At 45.9% G+C, this 17,145-nt stretch overlaps 1 protein-coding gene and 1 long non-coding RNA gene across 2 annotated transcripts in view; one reads left to right on the forward strand and one right to left on the reverse strand.

The window, feature by feature from the left end:
- The window catches only part of atp9a (ATPase phospholipid transporting 9A), a 49,208-nt gene extending 39,753 nt beyond the window's left edge, over nt 1-9,455 (forward strand). The window contains exons 25-28 of the mRNA XM_072713643.1: nt 20-128; nt 2,841-2,898; nt 4,465-4,668; nt 7,013-9,455. Of these exons, the coding sequence (XP_072569744.1) occupies nt 20-128; nt 2,841-2,898; nt 4,465-4,668; nt 7,013-7,149 (508 nt within the window). The 3' untranslated portion in view covers nt 7,150-9,455. The remainder of the gene's footprint in view (nt 1-19; nt 129-2,840; nt 2,899-4,464; nt 4,669-7,012) is intronic.
- LOC111855756 (uncharacterized) lies at nt 4,918-16,715 on the reverse strand. Its single transcript, XR_002840959.2, has 4 exons — nt 16,615-16,715; nt 15,014-15,142; nt 13,135-13,220; nt 4,918-5,922 (listed from the first exon to the last, which is right to left on the reverse strand). It is a non-coding gene; the product is annotated as an uncharacterized lncRNA (long non-coding RNA).
- Nucleotides 16,716-17,145: the final 430 nt, after the last annotated feature.

Genomic DNA, 17,145 nt, shown 5'->3' on the forward strand with positions numbered 1-17,145 from the left:
GAGGTTCTGTGTGTTACAGCTACTCCACCCTCTACACCATGTTCCCCGTCTTCTCGTTGGTCTTGGACAAAGATGTGAAGTCAGAAGTGGCCATGCTCTACCCTGAGCTCTATAAGGACCTTCTGAAGGTGACGTGTGTGTGTGCACGTGTGTGTGTGTGTGTGCACGTGTGTGTGTGTGCACATGTGTGTGTGTGCATGTGTGTGTGTGAGAGAGAGAGAATGAGAGAGAGAGAGTTTATACTTACCAAACTTAAGATTTAACTGGTTAAATCTGACTTTTTAGCCGTGGGGACATTTTTCAGGTCCCCACAATATAAACCTCAAAAATCTGTGACTGCAATCGAAAAACTAAAAATGCATGAAGTCTTTGAATTTTCTTTGGTTACTTATGGTTAAGGTTAGAGATGGGTAGGGGTTAAGGTTGTCATTGTTGAGAGTAGGGTTTTTCCCATAGAAATTAATGGATGGTCCCCACAAAGATATGAGCACAAATGTGTGTGTGTGTGTGTGTGTGTGTGTGTATACTCCGGTGTGTGTGTCCATGCATATCCATGTGGGTCCATATTTCTGTGTCAGGTTGTGTTTGTGCATTTTTAAAAAACCAAATGATACTTTATTTTGCAGTTTGCACAAGTATGAGTTCCGGTACACTGGAACTCTTTCAGTTTTCACATTCCCCATCATGCTCTCCTTTGAGACCCAGACACACATATACTGGATATATGCAGTTGAGAGAGAAATACAAAATAATGGAAATGATGCATGAAAAGGACTTCAGCATTGAAGTACCTATATCTCGATTACAAATGCAGCTACAAAGGTGAGTCATGTTATTCTGAATGCCAATTATCAGTATGTGTCCACTGTAAAGAGGCCTGACAACAAGCTCTTTGATATGTGAGCTTTTAAAGCGACATGAGGCAACTAACAGAGTTTCAAAGAGGCAAAACAGTCCGCACCCAAATCACAGGTGCATTAGTCAGAAAAAGGACAATATTACTTAATTTATTTAAAGGGAACAGCCTGAAAAATCGTGACGCCAAGCGGCAAACGCAAACTGCATCTGCAGCTGGTGACAACGCTGTCACCGGCTGACTGTCAGACACTTAAAGGGGTAGCAGTCAAAAAAAAATGCTAAAATGACCTCAAAGACGACCGCAGAACCTAATCAACAGCACTGTGACCCGATCTTGACCAAAACCGTAAGTTGTGAGCTCCGGCAAGCTAGATTTGGCAGGACCGCAGCTTGGAAAGCGTAGGAATCCAAGACCAACATGCAGAGATGCTTAACCTGGACCCCGGAGCAGCGGGGAAAAAGTAATATGCTCTGAGTCATTCTTCACCCTTTTTCCACGCCATTCATCCATGAAAGAACGGGGGGTTTTTCTCCTTGAAGGACTGTCCAGCTCTGAGGACTGGAGCTGTTGTAAAGGTGCTGCTCTTTATTAATGAATATATTGCTTCAGAGATTTTTTCCAAATCACATATGTGTGTCTGTGTATGTGTGTGCATACATGAAGACTGCGCTTGTGTGTGTTTGTGTTTGTGTGTGTGTGTGTGCGCACACATTTTTGTAATTATACTTTGTGTTTGTGTACTTTGAGGACCAGATTTCCTTCCAATGTAATAAAAAAGGGTTACGTTTGACCTTGTGGGGACATTGTTCTGGTCACTACAAGGTTAACCACAATTTTGTAAAAATCTGTGAATGTAATCAGAAAACAAAGTCCTGAATTTTGTTTGGTTACTTATGGTTAAGGTTAGGGATGGGTAGGGGTTAGGGCTATCATAGCCAGGATTTGGGTTATGCCCATAGAAATAAATGGAGAGTCCCCATAAACATATGAATACAGTGTGTTTTTCTGTGTTTTAATCAGAAATTTCTGAATTTTAATCAATTATCAGAATCAAAAAGCTTTTTATTGGCCAAGGGATTTAAGTCAAGGGAGGTGATGCTACGATTATATAATTCCTTGGTAAGACCCCACCTAGAATATTGTGTGCAGGTTTGGTCACCATACCTTAAGAAGGACATTGCTGCCTTAGAAAAGGTGCAACGGAGGGCTACGAGAATGATTCCGGGTCTTATGGAAATGTCTTATGAGGAGAGGTTAGCTGAGTTGAATCTGTTTAACCTCGAGCAAAGGAGACTAAGGGGGGGCATGATCCAGGTATATAAGATTCTAACAGGTCTGGATGCTGTTCAGCCAAATGGCTGTTTCAATATTACTTTAAATATTAGAACTCGTGGCCATAAGTGGAAATTAGCGGGAGAACATTTTAAAAAGAATTTGAGGAAGCACTTCTTTACACAGCGTGTAGTTAGAGTATAGAATAGTCTTCCTGCTAGTGTAGCGGAAGCTAAAACCCTGGGTTCCTTTAAATCAGAGCTAGATAAGATTTTAACAACTCTGAGCTATTAGTTAAGTTCTTCCCAAACGAGCTTGATGGGCCGAATTGTCTCCTCTCCTTTGTAAATTTCTTATGTTCTTATGAAATTCTACACACATTTTTTTTTTAATTCTAGACTGTCTACCTACATTCAGAAGCAGCGTGTGATGGAATATAGGGTGAAATAAGCAAATAACAAACAAGTAGTAAATAGGGGTGATGTTAGGAAGAGTTACAGGATCCCAGTTGGATAAATGCAAAGTGTCTGTTGATAGTAGGGCTTAGATTCAACGGATTTACTGTATTCCTCTGAGGCATTAAAAACGTCTGTCCTCCATAAAGAGAAGCAGCAGGATCTTCAGCATTGATGTCGGGTAACAATTGTGTCTGAGGGTGTAGATGTTGCCATTTATTGTCCACATCAATTAAAACACTGTCTTTATTCAGGGTCGTCCACTGTCCTTCAAGACATTCCTTATATGGGTGTTGATAAGTATTTATCAAGGTAAGTGTGATTTTAATGAAAATCTACATTTTAACGAAAACACTCATGCGACCTGTTGTGCAGTCATATTGTCCCTTGCCGAGGTGCATTTTAAGCAAAATTGAATGTAGCTATACTAAGTAATGCACCAGCTCTGGGTTGGACGAGGGCTGGGAAGTCTGTGGGTTCGAGAGAGGGAGGGGCCTTTGGGAGACGATAGCCCCACCCCCGTCAGTAACTGCAGGCCTGGGTTCAACTTTCCCGGCACATTTTTCATGGGTTGGCATCTGCCTTGAACAATGCCTCACATTCCCTTAATCAGCGCCATAGCTGCTGGAGCTTTTCCATGTTTCTGTGGCCGAAAACATGGAATGTCCTGGGGTGGTGTTTTTGCTGTTCTTGGTATAATGTCAGGATGTAACCAGAAGAATCGGAGCATTTTTCGTTTGGCGCCACCCCCCCAATCCGCCATCACCACAGTGCCATTGATGAATCCGGTTCTGGAGCCAAGAGGGGTCAGAGCTGGTCCTCACGGGTGCATGTAACTGAGCCTGGCGGAATTAGATTTTTATTTTTCATTTGTCGAGTCTTTAATTTAGCCGCACACTCAGCCCCGTGGGACAGACAGCCGTACACCTGCGAGATATCATCCACGTTTCGGCAACTAAACAGCCGGAAGCATATTTTACATCCCGTGTCTGGGGTCATAAAAACACTGGTGGGGGGAGTTTATGGAAAAACCCAGAATTATGTGTGGGAGGGGCTGCTTCTGAATTTTCCATCAGCAAGGACTAGAAAGAGTGTCGACCAGCCCCTAATGTCACACGACTAATGTCACATGACTAATGTCAGACACGTGACTGTCAAATGACGTCCGAACAATCTGTGGCATACTTACAATGCCGCCGCATTATCCGTTCTATGTCACGCCACAGCCCTGGAGGGCACAGACGTTAACGATGCAGCAAACTCACAAAGGTAGCGCAAATAAACGGATTGTGGCGAGTGCGTGAGTGATGAATTTTAATAAATCGGATGATGGCTTGTTTAAAATGGAGATTGCTCTCTTCAGTAACATCCCGTTTGATTTAATACTAGCAGCAGCACAGATGGGAAAACAAGCAAATGACATGACAGTCACGGTTACATGCTCACGGAACACTGCAAATATTACACGCCTATGACATTGACAACTGACATAAAAACACGAATATACATGTTAATTTAAACTATTCAAAGAGGAGAGTGTGGTGCAAAGCATGCCAGTAACTGCATAATTAGCCCAGCTGACCAATCCCGGGGTGTCACATTTATGTCAGCCAATCGTGGACAGTGGGTGGGACCAGAATAAACGAATAAGTTTGCCTCAGGGACCCTACAGAGGTGATGCGTCAAAACACTGATGAAACCTCAAACCACGTCGTATAGCCAAAACGATGTCAATTCTATTGATTTGGCTTAATATGACCCCAGTGCGGATTTGGCTTTGGCCTTAGTGCTGTGGGACTGTGCTGGGGGTCTTGGGGAGGGTGGAGTTGACTATGGGGCCAGGAGCTCTGACACTGATGCACCGTCCCCCCCCACCAGGAAGCATCATCATGTACGGGGCCCTGCTCCTCTTCGAGTCGGAGTTTGTGCACATCGTGGCTATCTCCTTCACGGCGCTCATCCTCACCGAGCTTCTGATGGTGGCCCTCACGGTGCAGACGTGGCACTGGCTCATGATCGTGGGCGAGCTGCTCAGCCTGGCCTGCTACGTCGCCTCGCTCGTCTTCCTGCACGAGTTCATCGGTGAGTCCTGTGACCCCCCCCCTCCCGGGTCACCCGCCAGTGCCTGTCTTTGCGTACATCCTGGCTGGCTGATCCCCTCGTTCCGGAACGTCCCGCGTGGGATCTGATGTCCGCCGGCGTCCGCTTTAATGACACCGAGCACGTCCTCCGGAATGCGCGGCTGTTCGGAAGACCCCCCCCACGCGACCACGGCACTCCTGGCCCGCTCTGCTGGAGCGGAAATTCCACAGGCTGCCACCGACTTTCCCCCATAATGGTCTTCGCGGATGGCCAAGGTCTCCGTGTTTGTTACAGGAGAGCGTAACACTCCGTCCACCACGCCCCTTCCATCTGATGGGCTCTGGCCGTCCATGAGGCCTTCAAACTGAACAGACCTCTCGTTGACTGTTCCCGTGCCCTAGAATGCCCTCCTCGGCAGCCCCTCCTGCCGACCAGGTTAAACATGTTGGGGTTTTTGCCCCCTCCAACCCAAAACATAAGCGAGATATTTTACCAAATCCGTCGGCATGGCTGTGAGCGGATCCTTCTGACGGCTCGGCACGGAAGATCCGCCCGCGCTCCAGCTCCCAACCCGCCCAGTGAGTCAGCCGGTGTCGATGGCCTTCTCAAAAGATGAAGTTATTTCTCCACACTGGCACCTCCCCCGAACCCCGGCTCTGGAGAAAGCCCCCATTGTGGAGCAGTGCAGTCAGCACGCACAGTCTGCTCCCAGAAACGGCTGTGTGGCATTTTTTGATGTAAATTCAGGCCAGAGGGGCAAATTCTGGAGGCAGGATACTTGTGGTGTTTGTCTTCCACAGAAACCATCCGTGAGGACCTACTGTCCCATGCTGTGTAGCTAGGAGAGAGATTTATGGATGGATGAATGGATGGATGGATGGATTAATTGACTGATTGATTTTTCTTGTTGCTGATCCCAAAGGGAATTGCAGGTATACAGTGCCTCCATATACATATTTAGACACTTTAAAGATATGTACATCAATAGACAGTAATATTACAATAAACAGTGACAGTGTATGGACTGTTAATGAAAGTATCGCACACAATCCGTAATGCGCCGCTCAGATGGGGACTTTCCCCCATTTTAAATTATACTGCACTGTTCAAGGTGGTCAAAGAGCCCAGAAAGCCGGTTCCTATATAGGTGTAAAAATTCACAGTAGATTCAGAAGTAACTTTACAACCTACTGCAGCTGCTGTTTGACGGCCGAGACGATGCCGCGTCAGTCCACAAGGCCACATATGCTGATGCTGAAGATAAATCAAAGTAACAGCAATTTAGATTTACACAAGCGTTTAACACAAACGGCACCTAATTTGCCACCCCATTTACCATAAAACAGGCAAACGTCATTTAAACTTATAACTTGAACTTGTTATAAATATAACAATGGTATAATCTGACAGAACAGGAGTATAAAATTTTAAATTGCATCATTAGTAGCCGTTAACCCTGTTTTCTTTTTGCAGCTGGGATGTCATTTTTTTTAGTTCCTTATTTCTCCTGTCTTACATTTACATTTAAAGCCACTTCCCCCTCTGGTCAGAATGGTTTAGTCCCGACGGCCGGTCAGACGGATCGTGCTTTAGTGGTTCAGGAGTGGCCACATGTAAGCAAAGGGCGCTCGGTGATTATGGCTTTGTGGGGCGACTCACACAGGCCGACTCCATGGGTTTCCAGACACAGTTTTCCTGTGTGTTATTTTGGGCCTGAAAGTTATTTCTGGATACCCCCCCCCCCGTGAGTACTGGTGCACTCCTGATAATCTTCTCCCTCATGCCCGGTGTCTGTGCGTGCCAGGTCCACCGCCGCGCTTATTTCCCATCTCATTGCGCCCACCTGAACTATGACGTCCCCTAATCAAACCGACCATCTGAAATGATCTCAGGTGTGATTGTAGGATTTTTTTTATCTCGCCACTAAGACCGTGCTGAGACTCGGCTCGGCTCGGCAGTCACGGTCGACCCAGGCTGAAGCGTCCATCAGGCCTCGTTTCCACGCAGATCACTCTTCTGGGCACAGAAGTGAGGTTTAATCTATCTGTAGACCTGCCAGTGCACCCTGTCGAAATGTGATCATTTTCAAAATGTATTTCTTCTTAAAACAAAAAAAGAAAAAATATTCAAATGTTCTACAAACAGGCTGTAATATATCGTGTATCATCGGTAGCTACATTTTAACGTCAGTTTTAAGGTGAATCCTGACCACTCTGGCTTCCAATTGCCGTATTCAAGACGAGTCCAAGATGGCTCATCTGAACCGCTCGATTAACCCACACGGTGCCATAAGAGTGCCCCCACTCAGTCTCACCCGCTGTCTTCATCTGTGTCCCCGTTCCAGACATCTACTTCATCACGACGCTGTCGTTCGTCTGGAAGGTCACAGCCATCACCTTGGTCAGCTGCCTGCCCCTCTACTTCCTGAAGTACCTACGCCGGAGGTTCTCCCCTCCCAGCTACTCCAAGCTGACCTCGTAGGCCGGTGCCGGCCCCCAACCTCTCCCGAAACGTGACCCCTGCCGCCCCTCCATCCAGAGGCTCACCGTGTCGAGGCTAATTGCAGTGTCGGCACTGGTTTTGGTGAGGCTATTGTGCTCATATGTGTTGGTTTTTTTCAGAGGTGAAAAGTTCAGGTACAGAACATGAAAATCCAGACCAAGGTTTTGTTTCAGCCAACCAGTTGAGTATAAAGAGCCAGCCACAGCGTATTCAACTGGTTGGCTGAAACAAAATCTTGGTCTAGATTTTTACTTTCTGGGCCTTAACTGTCCACCTCTGTTTTTTTTTTTTTTGTTTTAATTGTTGTGGAGGAGATAGCAGAATTATAGGGACTTTGAAGTCATGGAACGGTTATCAGTTCCGATCCCCAAATTCTTTTGTGCCATTTTTTGAAGGCAGATGAATGGAGACTGGGTTTGATTGGCGAACTGCTTTTGACCAGGCAGCCCAGACTAGCTGTATATGCCAAAAGAAGTACCACCAAACCTATCAAACACAGCATCACTGGGAGGCCAAGGCTGAACCGCGTGGCGAGGTTTCCGTGACACCTTGGTGACATCCTAAGTATGCTGTTTTTCCGGTGGTCGTTTGGCAGTGTTACGTTTTTATTCTTTGCACTTTCTAGTCCTTTCTGCAGTGCGGAGCAGCTGTGCGTGGACCCGCTGTTTACGCTGCTGCCTTGCAGACTGGGGTGTCCAGGGTGGGAGAGATTTAGGAGACTCTAGGGACGTTTAACAAACATCCAGGGAATGTTTCTGCAACTTTATTTACCGGTGCACAGGTCTCTAGGCGCCGCATAATTTATGCACACTGAACATTGTGTACTTTAAAAAGGAAAAAAAAAGGAAATATACAAGTTTGCCAACATTAGGCCTAATATAGCCACTGGTGAAAACTGGAATTAACAGATTGCTATGAGATGTTTTTAACATTTTTATGAAAATGCAGATTTTTTTTTCCCAAACATAGGAGGTTAAGTCCTTAGGTATCATCATATGTGGAATTATTTTGCCAGAGGAATTAATGCAGAATTATTATGCGCCATTGGGCTACAGAAGGCTTCTGATGAGCCGGGCCCTGTTAACTGGGTACGCCGTGTTTTTTCGTGCATGACGCAGCTTTTTGACACGGAAGTGTGTGTCTCAGCAGCTGGTCGGAGTATGACTCACGCTGCCAGAGCGACTAAACCGCTCAGCAGGCCGCTCGGCAGGCCGCTCGGCAGGCCGCTCAGGGAGGCCTTTCGAGCATCTGGAAGGCCTGGTCTACCCAGAACCGCAAACAAGTTACTATTCGCGTGTTCCACCCACCCCCGACGTATGCTACGCAGCCGCTGAGTGGCGTGTGCTGTGTCTGTGTCTCGCGGTCACCCGTGACGCCAGCGTGACTAAGCCGTATGGTCGTCGGCTGCAATTACCCCGCCACACGCCTCCCCGACCGTGACTGTGGCGTAAAACCCCTGCAGTCCACCCCCAGGAATTCTGCAGAACGCGTTGTTTTAGAATAGCGCCTTTTATAGTGAACACCTGTAGAATGTAACCCTTGCGTGCATGGAAAACAGACGGCAAGGAGCCAAGTGCATGGCGGAAAGCAAAGGGGGCGGGGCTAATCTCAGATTTTTCATTCAGCACTATCAGGTAAACAAGTTTGAGTGGATGGACAACACTCAAATCCTTAGTTTGCTAGACCCTTTCATCTGCAGGTTGGATAATATGGTTCAAAGATACTATGTGATGCATGTGTCCTTTTTACCCTGTTTGTTCTGCAAAATATTAAAGATGCGAAGGTCCTGTAAAGGATGTCATTTAAGATCATGTCACAGACAGGTGAAGCATAGTGATACTGGGTGCCAAAAGTGTTCTCCTGTCTCGGGGAACTCGTCAATATCAGTCAGACAAACGTCTGTCTGTCAGCCGAATCCAGCAGCACAGAAGACACTCTGAGAGTCAGATCTGCTTTTGCTATGTGCTCTTACGTTCTCAATAGAGCAAGTGGTGGAAATCCGCGGTCTCCCGGTGTCGTAAAACGTGAGCTTTGGGATGCACTAGTGTAGTTCGTCGAAGTGTTCGTGAATGGGAAGCGTACGGGGCATTTCCCCACCGTTATGTTGTATTTTTTATTTTTTTGCCAATTTTGTATTCCAGTGTGTCGTGATCAAATGTAAATAACAAATGGCCTTTTTATTTATTACTCTTATGTCCGTAATTGCACATCAAGTTGTAAGAACAAAAAGGGATGATTGTGCTTATTAATGTTGGTGGAAATAAAACATTTTCTGTTATTTCTTACTTGTTGTGATTGTCATTTTTGTTAAAATTTTATCAATGCAATGGAACTGACTTGTTATTTTCCAAAATATGAGAAATAGGGACAGTACTATATGACAGTCGAGACGATGGTGCTGTTTAATGTATTATTATTACTGGTAATGTAAATAAAGTGCATTGACAGAGGGACTACGGGCAAGGTGAAGTGTCTAGACCGAGCGGGGTGTAGGTGCTCGCCGTGTTCAGCTTTGACAACCCCTGGATTAGCTCCCAAACACACAAAACACGGCATTAACGAAGAGCCAGTTTTTTTTTTCTTCTTCCATTTGGAGGCGTGGTGACAGCCGACGGCGGGGGGATGTAAAAACCGGCCGTTTACCTGCCCCCTAAGCTGAGAGCAAACAAACAGTAGCTTTTTAAGGTGTGCATGACAACGGAGGTGGGGGCTTCTCAAGAGTCTGAAAGGTCCCTTTCAAAATGCAGCTAGTCCAGAAAGAAGTCACAGAAAGCCCCGATATTAAAAAGTAGCCTGTACAAGTACGACACTGACGTACGTTCAGTAAATGAATTAGCAAATTGTAGTGTTGAGATCCCATTTGATGGTCTGTCAGGCATAAAAAGTAAAGTTATTGACGAGGACTTCTGGATGCGTTTTGGCACAGGATCTGCGGCATTCCTTCGCTGATTTCTGTGCCCTATTTTGACCATTAGAGGGCGCCAGTCCACTAACAGCATGCATCCCCCGACAAGGCAAAGAGAGAAGGGGAAACCCCACTCAAGGGCAACTACAGGGCTCACTGTATGTATACCGTGCTCTTCACGAAAATCTCATTGATGTAAACTCACAGTGGGAGATGTGACAGTAATGGCATACTTTCCTTTTAATAAAACGTTTTCCTCCAAAAAAATGTCATATTGAAAACCTGCCCTCTCAATAAAAACCTTAATAAATGTGTCCACACAATACCAGACTTACAATTCCAGTCTTCCGGGCACTTTCCTATTACTCCATAGTGTAATAATTCCCATTAGCGAAGCGTTGTCTTTACACTTGGCCAGCAATTCAGTGAAGCAGGTAATTCCATCCCAAAGAATCCGTCTAAATACGCATGCAATTATAATTCCGCCCCTCCGGTTTCAGCACGGCTCGTCCCTCGGCATGACCACGTGTTAGAAGAAATGAGAAGCATCGTAATCCTCTTCATGGACCGTTTGACCGGAACATCGCCCGTGAGCAAACAGATCGTTACGAGACACCTCGTTTTCTTTGTTTTACGTCCAAAGTCATCAAGTAATAATGAGGCACATAAATGTATAATGTAAAAAAAAAGATGGAGCTGCTTCATTAAATGTGTGTGTGTGTGTGTGTGTGTGTGTATATATATATATATACTGCTCAAAAAAATGAAAGGAACACTTTGGAAACACATCAGATCTCAATGGGAAAAAAAGTCATGCTAGATATCTATACTGATATGGACTGGGTAATGCGTTAGGAACAAAAAGATGCCACATCGTTTGATGGAAATGAAAATTATCAACCTACAGAGGGCTGAATTCAAAGACACCCCGAAAATCTAAGTGAAAAAATGATGCAGCAGGCTAGTCCTTTTTGCTGAAAATTCATTGCAGCAACTCAAAATCGTACTCAGTAGTTTGTATGGCCCCCACGTGCTTGTAGGCATGCCTGGTAATGTCGGGGCATCCTCCTAATGAGATGATGGATGGTGTCCTGGGGGATCTCCTCCCAGATCTGGACCAGGGCATCACTGAGCTCCTGGACAGTCTGAGGTGCAACCTGGTGGCATCGGATGGACCGAAACATAATGTCCCAGAGGTGTTCCATTGGATTTAGGTCATGCAAACGTGGGGGCCCGTCAATGGTATCAATTCCTTCATGCTCCAGGAACTGCCTGCATACTCTCGCCACATGAGGCTGGGCATTGTCGTGCACCAGGAGGAACCCAGGACCCACTGCACCAGCGTAGTGTCTGACAATGGGTCCAAAGATTTCATCCTGATACCTATTGGCAGTCAAGGTGCCGTTGTCTAGCCTGTAGGGGTCTGTGTGTCCCTCCATGGATATGCCTCCCCAGACCATCACTGACCCACCACCAAACCGGTCTTGCTGAACAATGTTACAGGCAGCATAACGTTCTCCACGGCTTCTCCAGACCCTTTCACGTCTGTCACATGTGCTCAGGGTGAACCTGCTCTCATCTGTGAAAGGCACAGGGCGCCAGTGATGGACCTGCCAATTCTGGTATTCTATGGCAAATGCCCATCGAGCTCCACGGTGCCGGGCAGTGAGCACAGGGCCCACTAGAGGATGTCGGACCCTCAGGCCACCCTCATGAAGTCTGTTTCTGATTGTTTGGTCAGAGACAGTCACACCAGTGACCTGCTGGAGGTCATTTTGTAGGGCTCTGGCAGTGCTCATCCTGTTCCTCCATACACAAAGGAGCAGATACCAATCCTGCTAATGGGTTAAGGACCTTCTATGGCCTTGTCCATCTCTCCTAGAGTAACTGCCTGTCTCATGGAATCTCTTCCATGCCCTTGAGACTGTGCTGGGAGACACAGCAAAACTTTTGGCAATGACACATCAATATGCGCCATCCTGGAGGAGTTGGACTACCTGTGCAACCTCTGTAGGGTCCAGGTATCGCTTCATGCTACCAGTAGTGACACTGACTGTAGCCAAATTCAAAACTAGTGAAAAAACAGTCAGAAGAGATTAGGACGGAAAAATGTCAGTGGCCTCCACCTGTTGAACCATTCCTGTTTTGGGGGTCGTCTCATTGTTGCCCCTCTAGTGCACCTGTTGTTAATTTCATTAACACCAAAGCAGCTGAAACTGATTAACAACCCCCTCTGCTACTTAACTGACCAGGGGTGAGTTTCCCGAAGCCTTCTTAACGCTATGTCGTTTGTTAGTTCTATCTTTTAACACAGAACTTAAGAACGACGTAGCGTTAAGAACGCTTCGGGAAACTCACCCCAGATGAATATCCAAGAAGTTTAGTTTACTTAATGCTATACTCTGATTAATAAGCGTTCCTTTAATTTTTTTGAGCAGTGTGTGTGTGTATATATATATATATATATATATATATATATATATATATATATATATATATATATATATATATATATATATATATATATATATATATACACACAGGAAGTAATTAAATAAATATATAATGATTATTCTGTGATAGGTTGGCACCCAGTCATGGGTTATTCCCCGCTTTCCGAACGCTGCACTCTCAGACAAAAGGGTAACAATTTGTGCCTTTGCTTGTCACTGAGGCTGTACCATTGTTATTGTACCTTTTAAGGTACAGAAATAGACTCTGAGGAACATCCCAAAGGTACAAACAGCATTAATTCACCATCAATGGTATAGAGTCCATTTCTGTACCTTAAAAGGTACAATTACCTACTGCTAAGGGTACAGCCCCAGTGACAAGTTACAAATTTTCACCCTGTTTTCTCAGAGTGTGTCTCAGTGACCTCCACCACCCTGTATAAGGTAAAGCTGGTATAGAAAATGAATGAATGATTATTATCATTAAATATACAGTGGCTACAGCGAGGTGTAACTTGACAGATGTGGGTTGGAGCTCTTCCAGTGGGGTGGAGTCTGAGCACAATCTCCTGGGGTGTATAGGAACCGGCTTGTGGGTTGGCTCACCAGGATGGGGCACACCCCCGCAGTTACGAGCCTCTCGCCCCCCCGGCTCGGGGTCCAAGGAGCTTCAGAGGGATTCCGGAGGAAGTCTAAAGGAAGAGAGAAGAAGGGAAAGTTCTTCCCTGGCCCGGCTGGATCTTAGCAAACAGAACCTCAGCTGCTGCTGCAGATGGACAGGCAATAGGAAGGGAGGTAAAGCCGGCCAAGGAGTGGTGTTTTCCTGTGTTTTTACCACACTGCTGTCGCCAACCTTGTTTTTCAGAACAAAGCCAACTGGTCATGCGAATCAATCTTGACAAAATATCCCCATAAAGAGTGTAACTCCTAAAAGTCATGAATGTATACCCACAAAACCTTGTTTTCTTAAGTAAACTTTTTTGATAATAATATTATAATGAGGTTAGGAATGATTAATGAAAGTCACTACATAGTTTGTTCCCCACATCCGTGCATAAGGAAACAACCTTCTGTCATTAAAATCACCCCCATGAACCCAAGAAAGGCCCTGAACCACAGCAGGGAAACACACAGTGAAAATGTACAGAACATCCATGAAAAATTACTTTAGAAAAAAATCACAAGATATTACTCATACGGTCTTAAAAAAATCAACTGTAAGACACATTAGTGGATTTCGTGATTGAGAACATCGAACTGCGGGGTACAGAGCCGACTCGATGCTTCTGCGCCCCAGCCTGGATAATCGGCTGGCTGAACAGCCGGCCCTAATGACCCCATAGCTTATTTGGCCTCTGCCCAAAGAAGAGAAACCACAAATAACAGGAATAAACAAAAGAAGCACTCTCGTGAACACTAGGCATTCTTCCTTCAGGCACATTTACAAAGGATTTAGGTAATGACAAGCAGCTCGTATAAACATGTGGTGAGTGTGTATTCACACCCTCCCGGGTGCTATTTTTAGCCTACCGGGCCTGGGGTGCTTTGTTTAGACTTTGAGCCCACTACTACACCAGGGCACCCATCTCATTCTTACACAACACCTTACACGCAGCTCGCAGGCGGGGTGAACCTAACCGCCGCGATCTGTCCTCTGCTGAGACCCCGCCCCCATCCCGACGCTGCCCCGGGGGGGGGGAGGGAGATGGGATTTTCATTCCTCGGCCTGGATTTAAGGCGCCCTGACGAGGCAGAAGCTGTATCTCTCCCTCACGCTCATGCACAGGTAAGATCAACGGCTGCAATGTAACATGCTAAAGCTTCCTGCAAAGTCACATGCACACGGCATCGAATTTGCTGCAACAACCTCAGTTTAACCAAATTATTTTATTCCTTCCAGTGACCGCACTGAAGTTCATGGCAGTCAGATTTGCTTGTATTGCCCGACTGACCCCAGATATCATTTCTCCCTCCTCTTAGGGCACCAAGGTTTCCCTGACTGACATGCCTTTCCCATTAAACGTGGTGTTTTTGCTTTGTGGCAAGGTCTGTAATCCCGCTGCAATTAATTGCCCCGGGTCCGATTCAGCCGGGTAATGGGCTCAACCTTTGGAACTGGAACACCATTGGTGGGCAGCCAGTAAAACCAGCAGGAGACGTCGATGGGAGCCCTTCCTTTTTCCAGCTTTCCTTTAAATTTCAGGTCCTGGCTGCCTGTTTGGAGCAATATTGCTGATTGAGGGTTTTTTTTCTCTGGGGGTGCTGGAGCTGGGCCAGGAGGGGGGCAGTCAGAGTGGTATGACCAAAGCCTGGCCTGCTCTCCCATCATTCTTGTGTTTCACATCAAGTGCGGACACTCCTTTGATGCGTGGGAAAGTTTGGTGCTCAGCTGGGACTCCTCTCTATTTCTTAGCACATTTGATGAGCCCCCCCCCCCCACATGGAGCTTTGGTTTAGCCCATTTAGTTGTAAAGAAGACACTCACCTTTTGGAAACCACGTCACTGCAAACGCAAGTGACCGAGCCCAAAGCTTTCAACCCTTGTGAGGTCCTTGGAAGCCCTTGCAGGCAGATGTCATGCCACAGCCCACCCTCTGCTCCTCTCTGGAGACTCCTGGAAGTCAAAAAGCCATAATATTACTGTCAGAGCAGTCAGCTGCGCCATGAAGGCTGTAGGACAAAGATCCCAGCGTGTGCAGATCCAGCCCTGTTAGCGTTAGAAGCTGTGACGTCTAATCAGCTTTGAAATTTGAAACTTCACCCTTTTGGTGACTGGAGAAGACAGCTGACTACAAGAAGCGTGCATCACCCCATGTACGTTTTTAAAAAATAAGAACATAAGAACATAAGAACTATACAAACGAGAGGAGGCCATTCGGCCCATCAAGCTCGTTTGGGGAGAAGTTAACTAATAGCTCAGAGTTGTTAAAATCTTATCTAGCTCTGATTTAAAGGAACCCAGGGTTTTAGCTTCCGCTACACTAGCAGGAAGACTATTCCATACTCTAACTACACGCTGTGTAAAGAAGTGCTTCCTCAAATTTGTTTTAAAATATTCTCCCGCTAATTTCCACTTAAATCTTCTTAGTATTATTACAAACTTGCCAGTGAGACTTAATTTGGACTAATGATAAGCGTAAAACATTTGCACTGTGTGCTTTATTCATTAATTAACTATCAGCCTTTTGTAATATTTTTGCAATATTTTTTTTGTGTGATGATACTGAGATTTAAGAATCTTTGCGTAAAACCTTGTTATCACACCCTATCTTGGGTGCCTTGAAGTGGGTGTACGTAGAAGGGTCACTAGTGACACGTTTATTTCTGTCCAGTCACAGCTCACTGATGGTGGAATGTGAGCAGGCCTTTTGTGGAAGCCCTAGAGTTACACGCCGTAGATACTGCGTGATGTGTTAATGATGACCACATCCAATCTATAGATGGTGTACACTTTCTGAACTGGTGGAGAAAGGTTATTCACTCAAACAAAAATACCTTAAAATCAGAAAAAAAAACACCTGAAAAATGTAGATAATCCTAATGGTGGTATAAACAGAAAAAACATTCTGCATTCTTGCTGTGATACTAAAAATATCCATTTATCTTCCAACCACTTGTCTAGTAAAGAGTCACTGGCATAACCTCGAGCACAGGGCAGAGGAACACCCTGGATCGGATGCCAGTCCATCACGGGATACACACACACACACACACACACACACACACACACACACACACACATATTACACTATGTGTCATTTAGAGACACCAAGTCCCCTATAGGAAATCCACACAACAATAGGAAGAACATGCAAACTCTGTACACACAGATCGGCGTGAGGCTTAGTGGGTTAGGATGCTGTACCTGTCATCAGAAGGTCACAGGTACAAGTCCTATGGCCCCTAAAGTAATTTCACCATTGGCCCCTTGAGCAAGGCCCTTAAACCCTGATTTCTCAATTGTGTGTCACTTTGGACTTGCTATGTGTAACGTGAAATGTAGACAGAACAGGGATTGGATTCAAACACCTAAACTACCAGCACTCGATACTAAAAACGTGTCCTGGTATAACTTCAGCTCCCTACCAGTGGAAGTATGTTTCCCTCTGGCATGTCGGGAATCAGCTGCACGCTGTGCGCCTCGTCCGGGAGTGAAAGCAGGTCCGGTGTACCTTACAGCTTCCTTTGCTGGAAGTGAGACACAGGGATGGGAGACAGGTGACCCACTGACACAGTTTGACACGACCACTGCTGTGCCGTGCCCCAAAACCTCCGTGCCCTACCTGGGGCAGTGGGCAAACAGGCCCTGGGAGGCTTGCCCTGCTGGGGGGGGGGGGGGGGGGGGGCGTCAAATCGCTGTCCTCAGAACACAAAGGCCAAGACTCCTGTCATTCTGTTCATTTGCTATACCTTTAACTAAATTTGCATTTTCCCGTTCCTTTCCTAAACAAGCCGAACACGGTTTCCATGAGGCACGGTATAATAGAGCATTTCCATATCAAAATTCCACTGCTTTTATTCGGAGACTGAAATAGACACGCTGGATTTGGAAAAAAAGGATAGCAGCGGGGTTATGCTATAACCCAGACATCGTCGGCTAAATGAACTTTCTTACAG

The sequence above is a fragment of the Paramormyrops kingsleyae genome, chromosome 6 (assembly GCF_048594095.1).
Source record: "Paramormyrops kingsleyae isolate MSU_618 chromosome 6, PKINGS_0.4, whole genome shotgun sequence".
Classification (NCBI taxonomy): domain Eukaryota; kingdom Metazoa; phylum Chordata; class Actinopteri; order Osteoglossiformes; family Mormyridae; genus Paramormyrops; species Paramormyrops kingsleyae.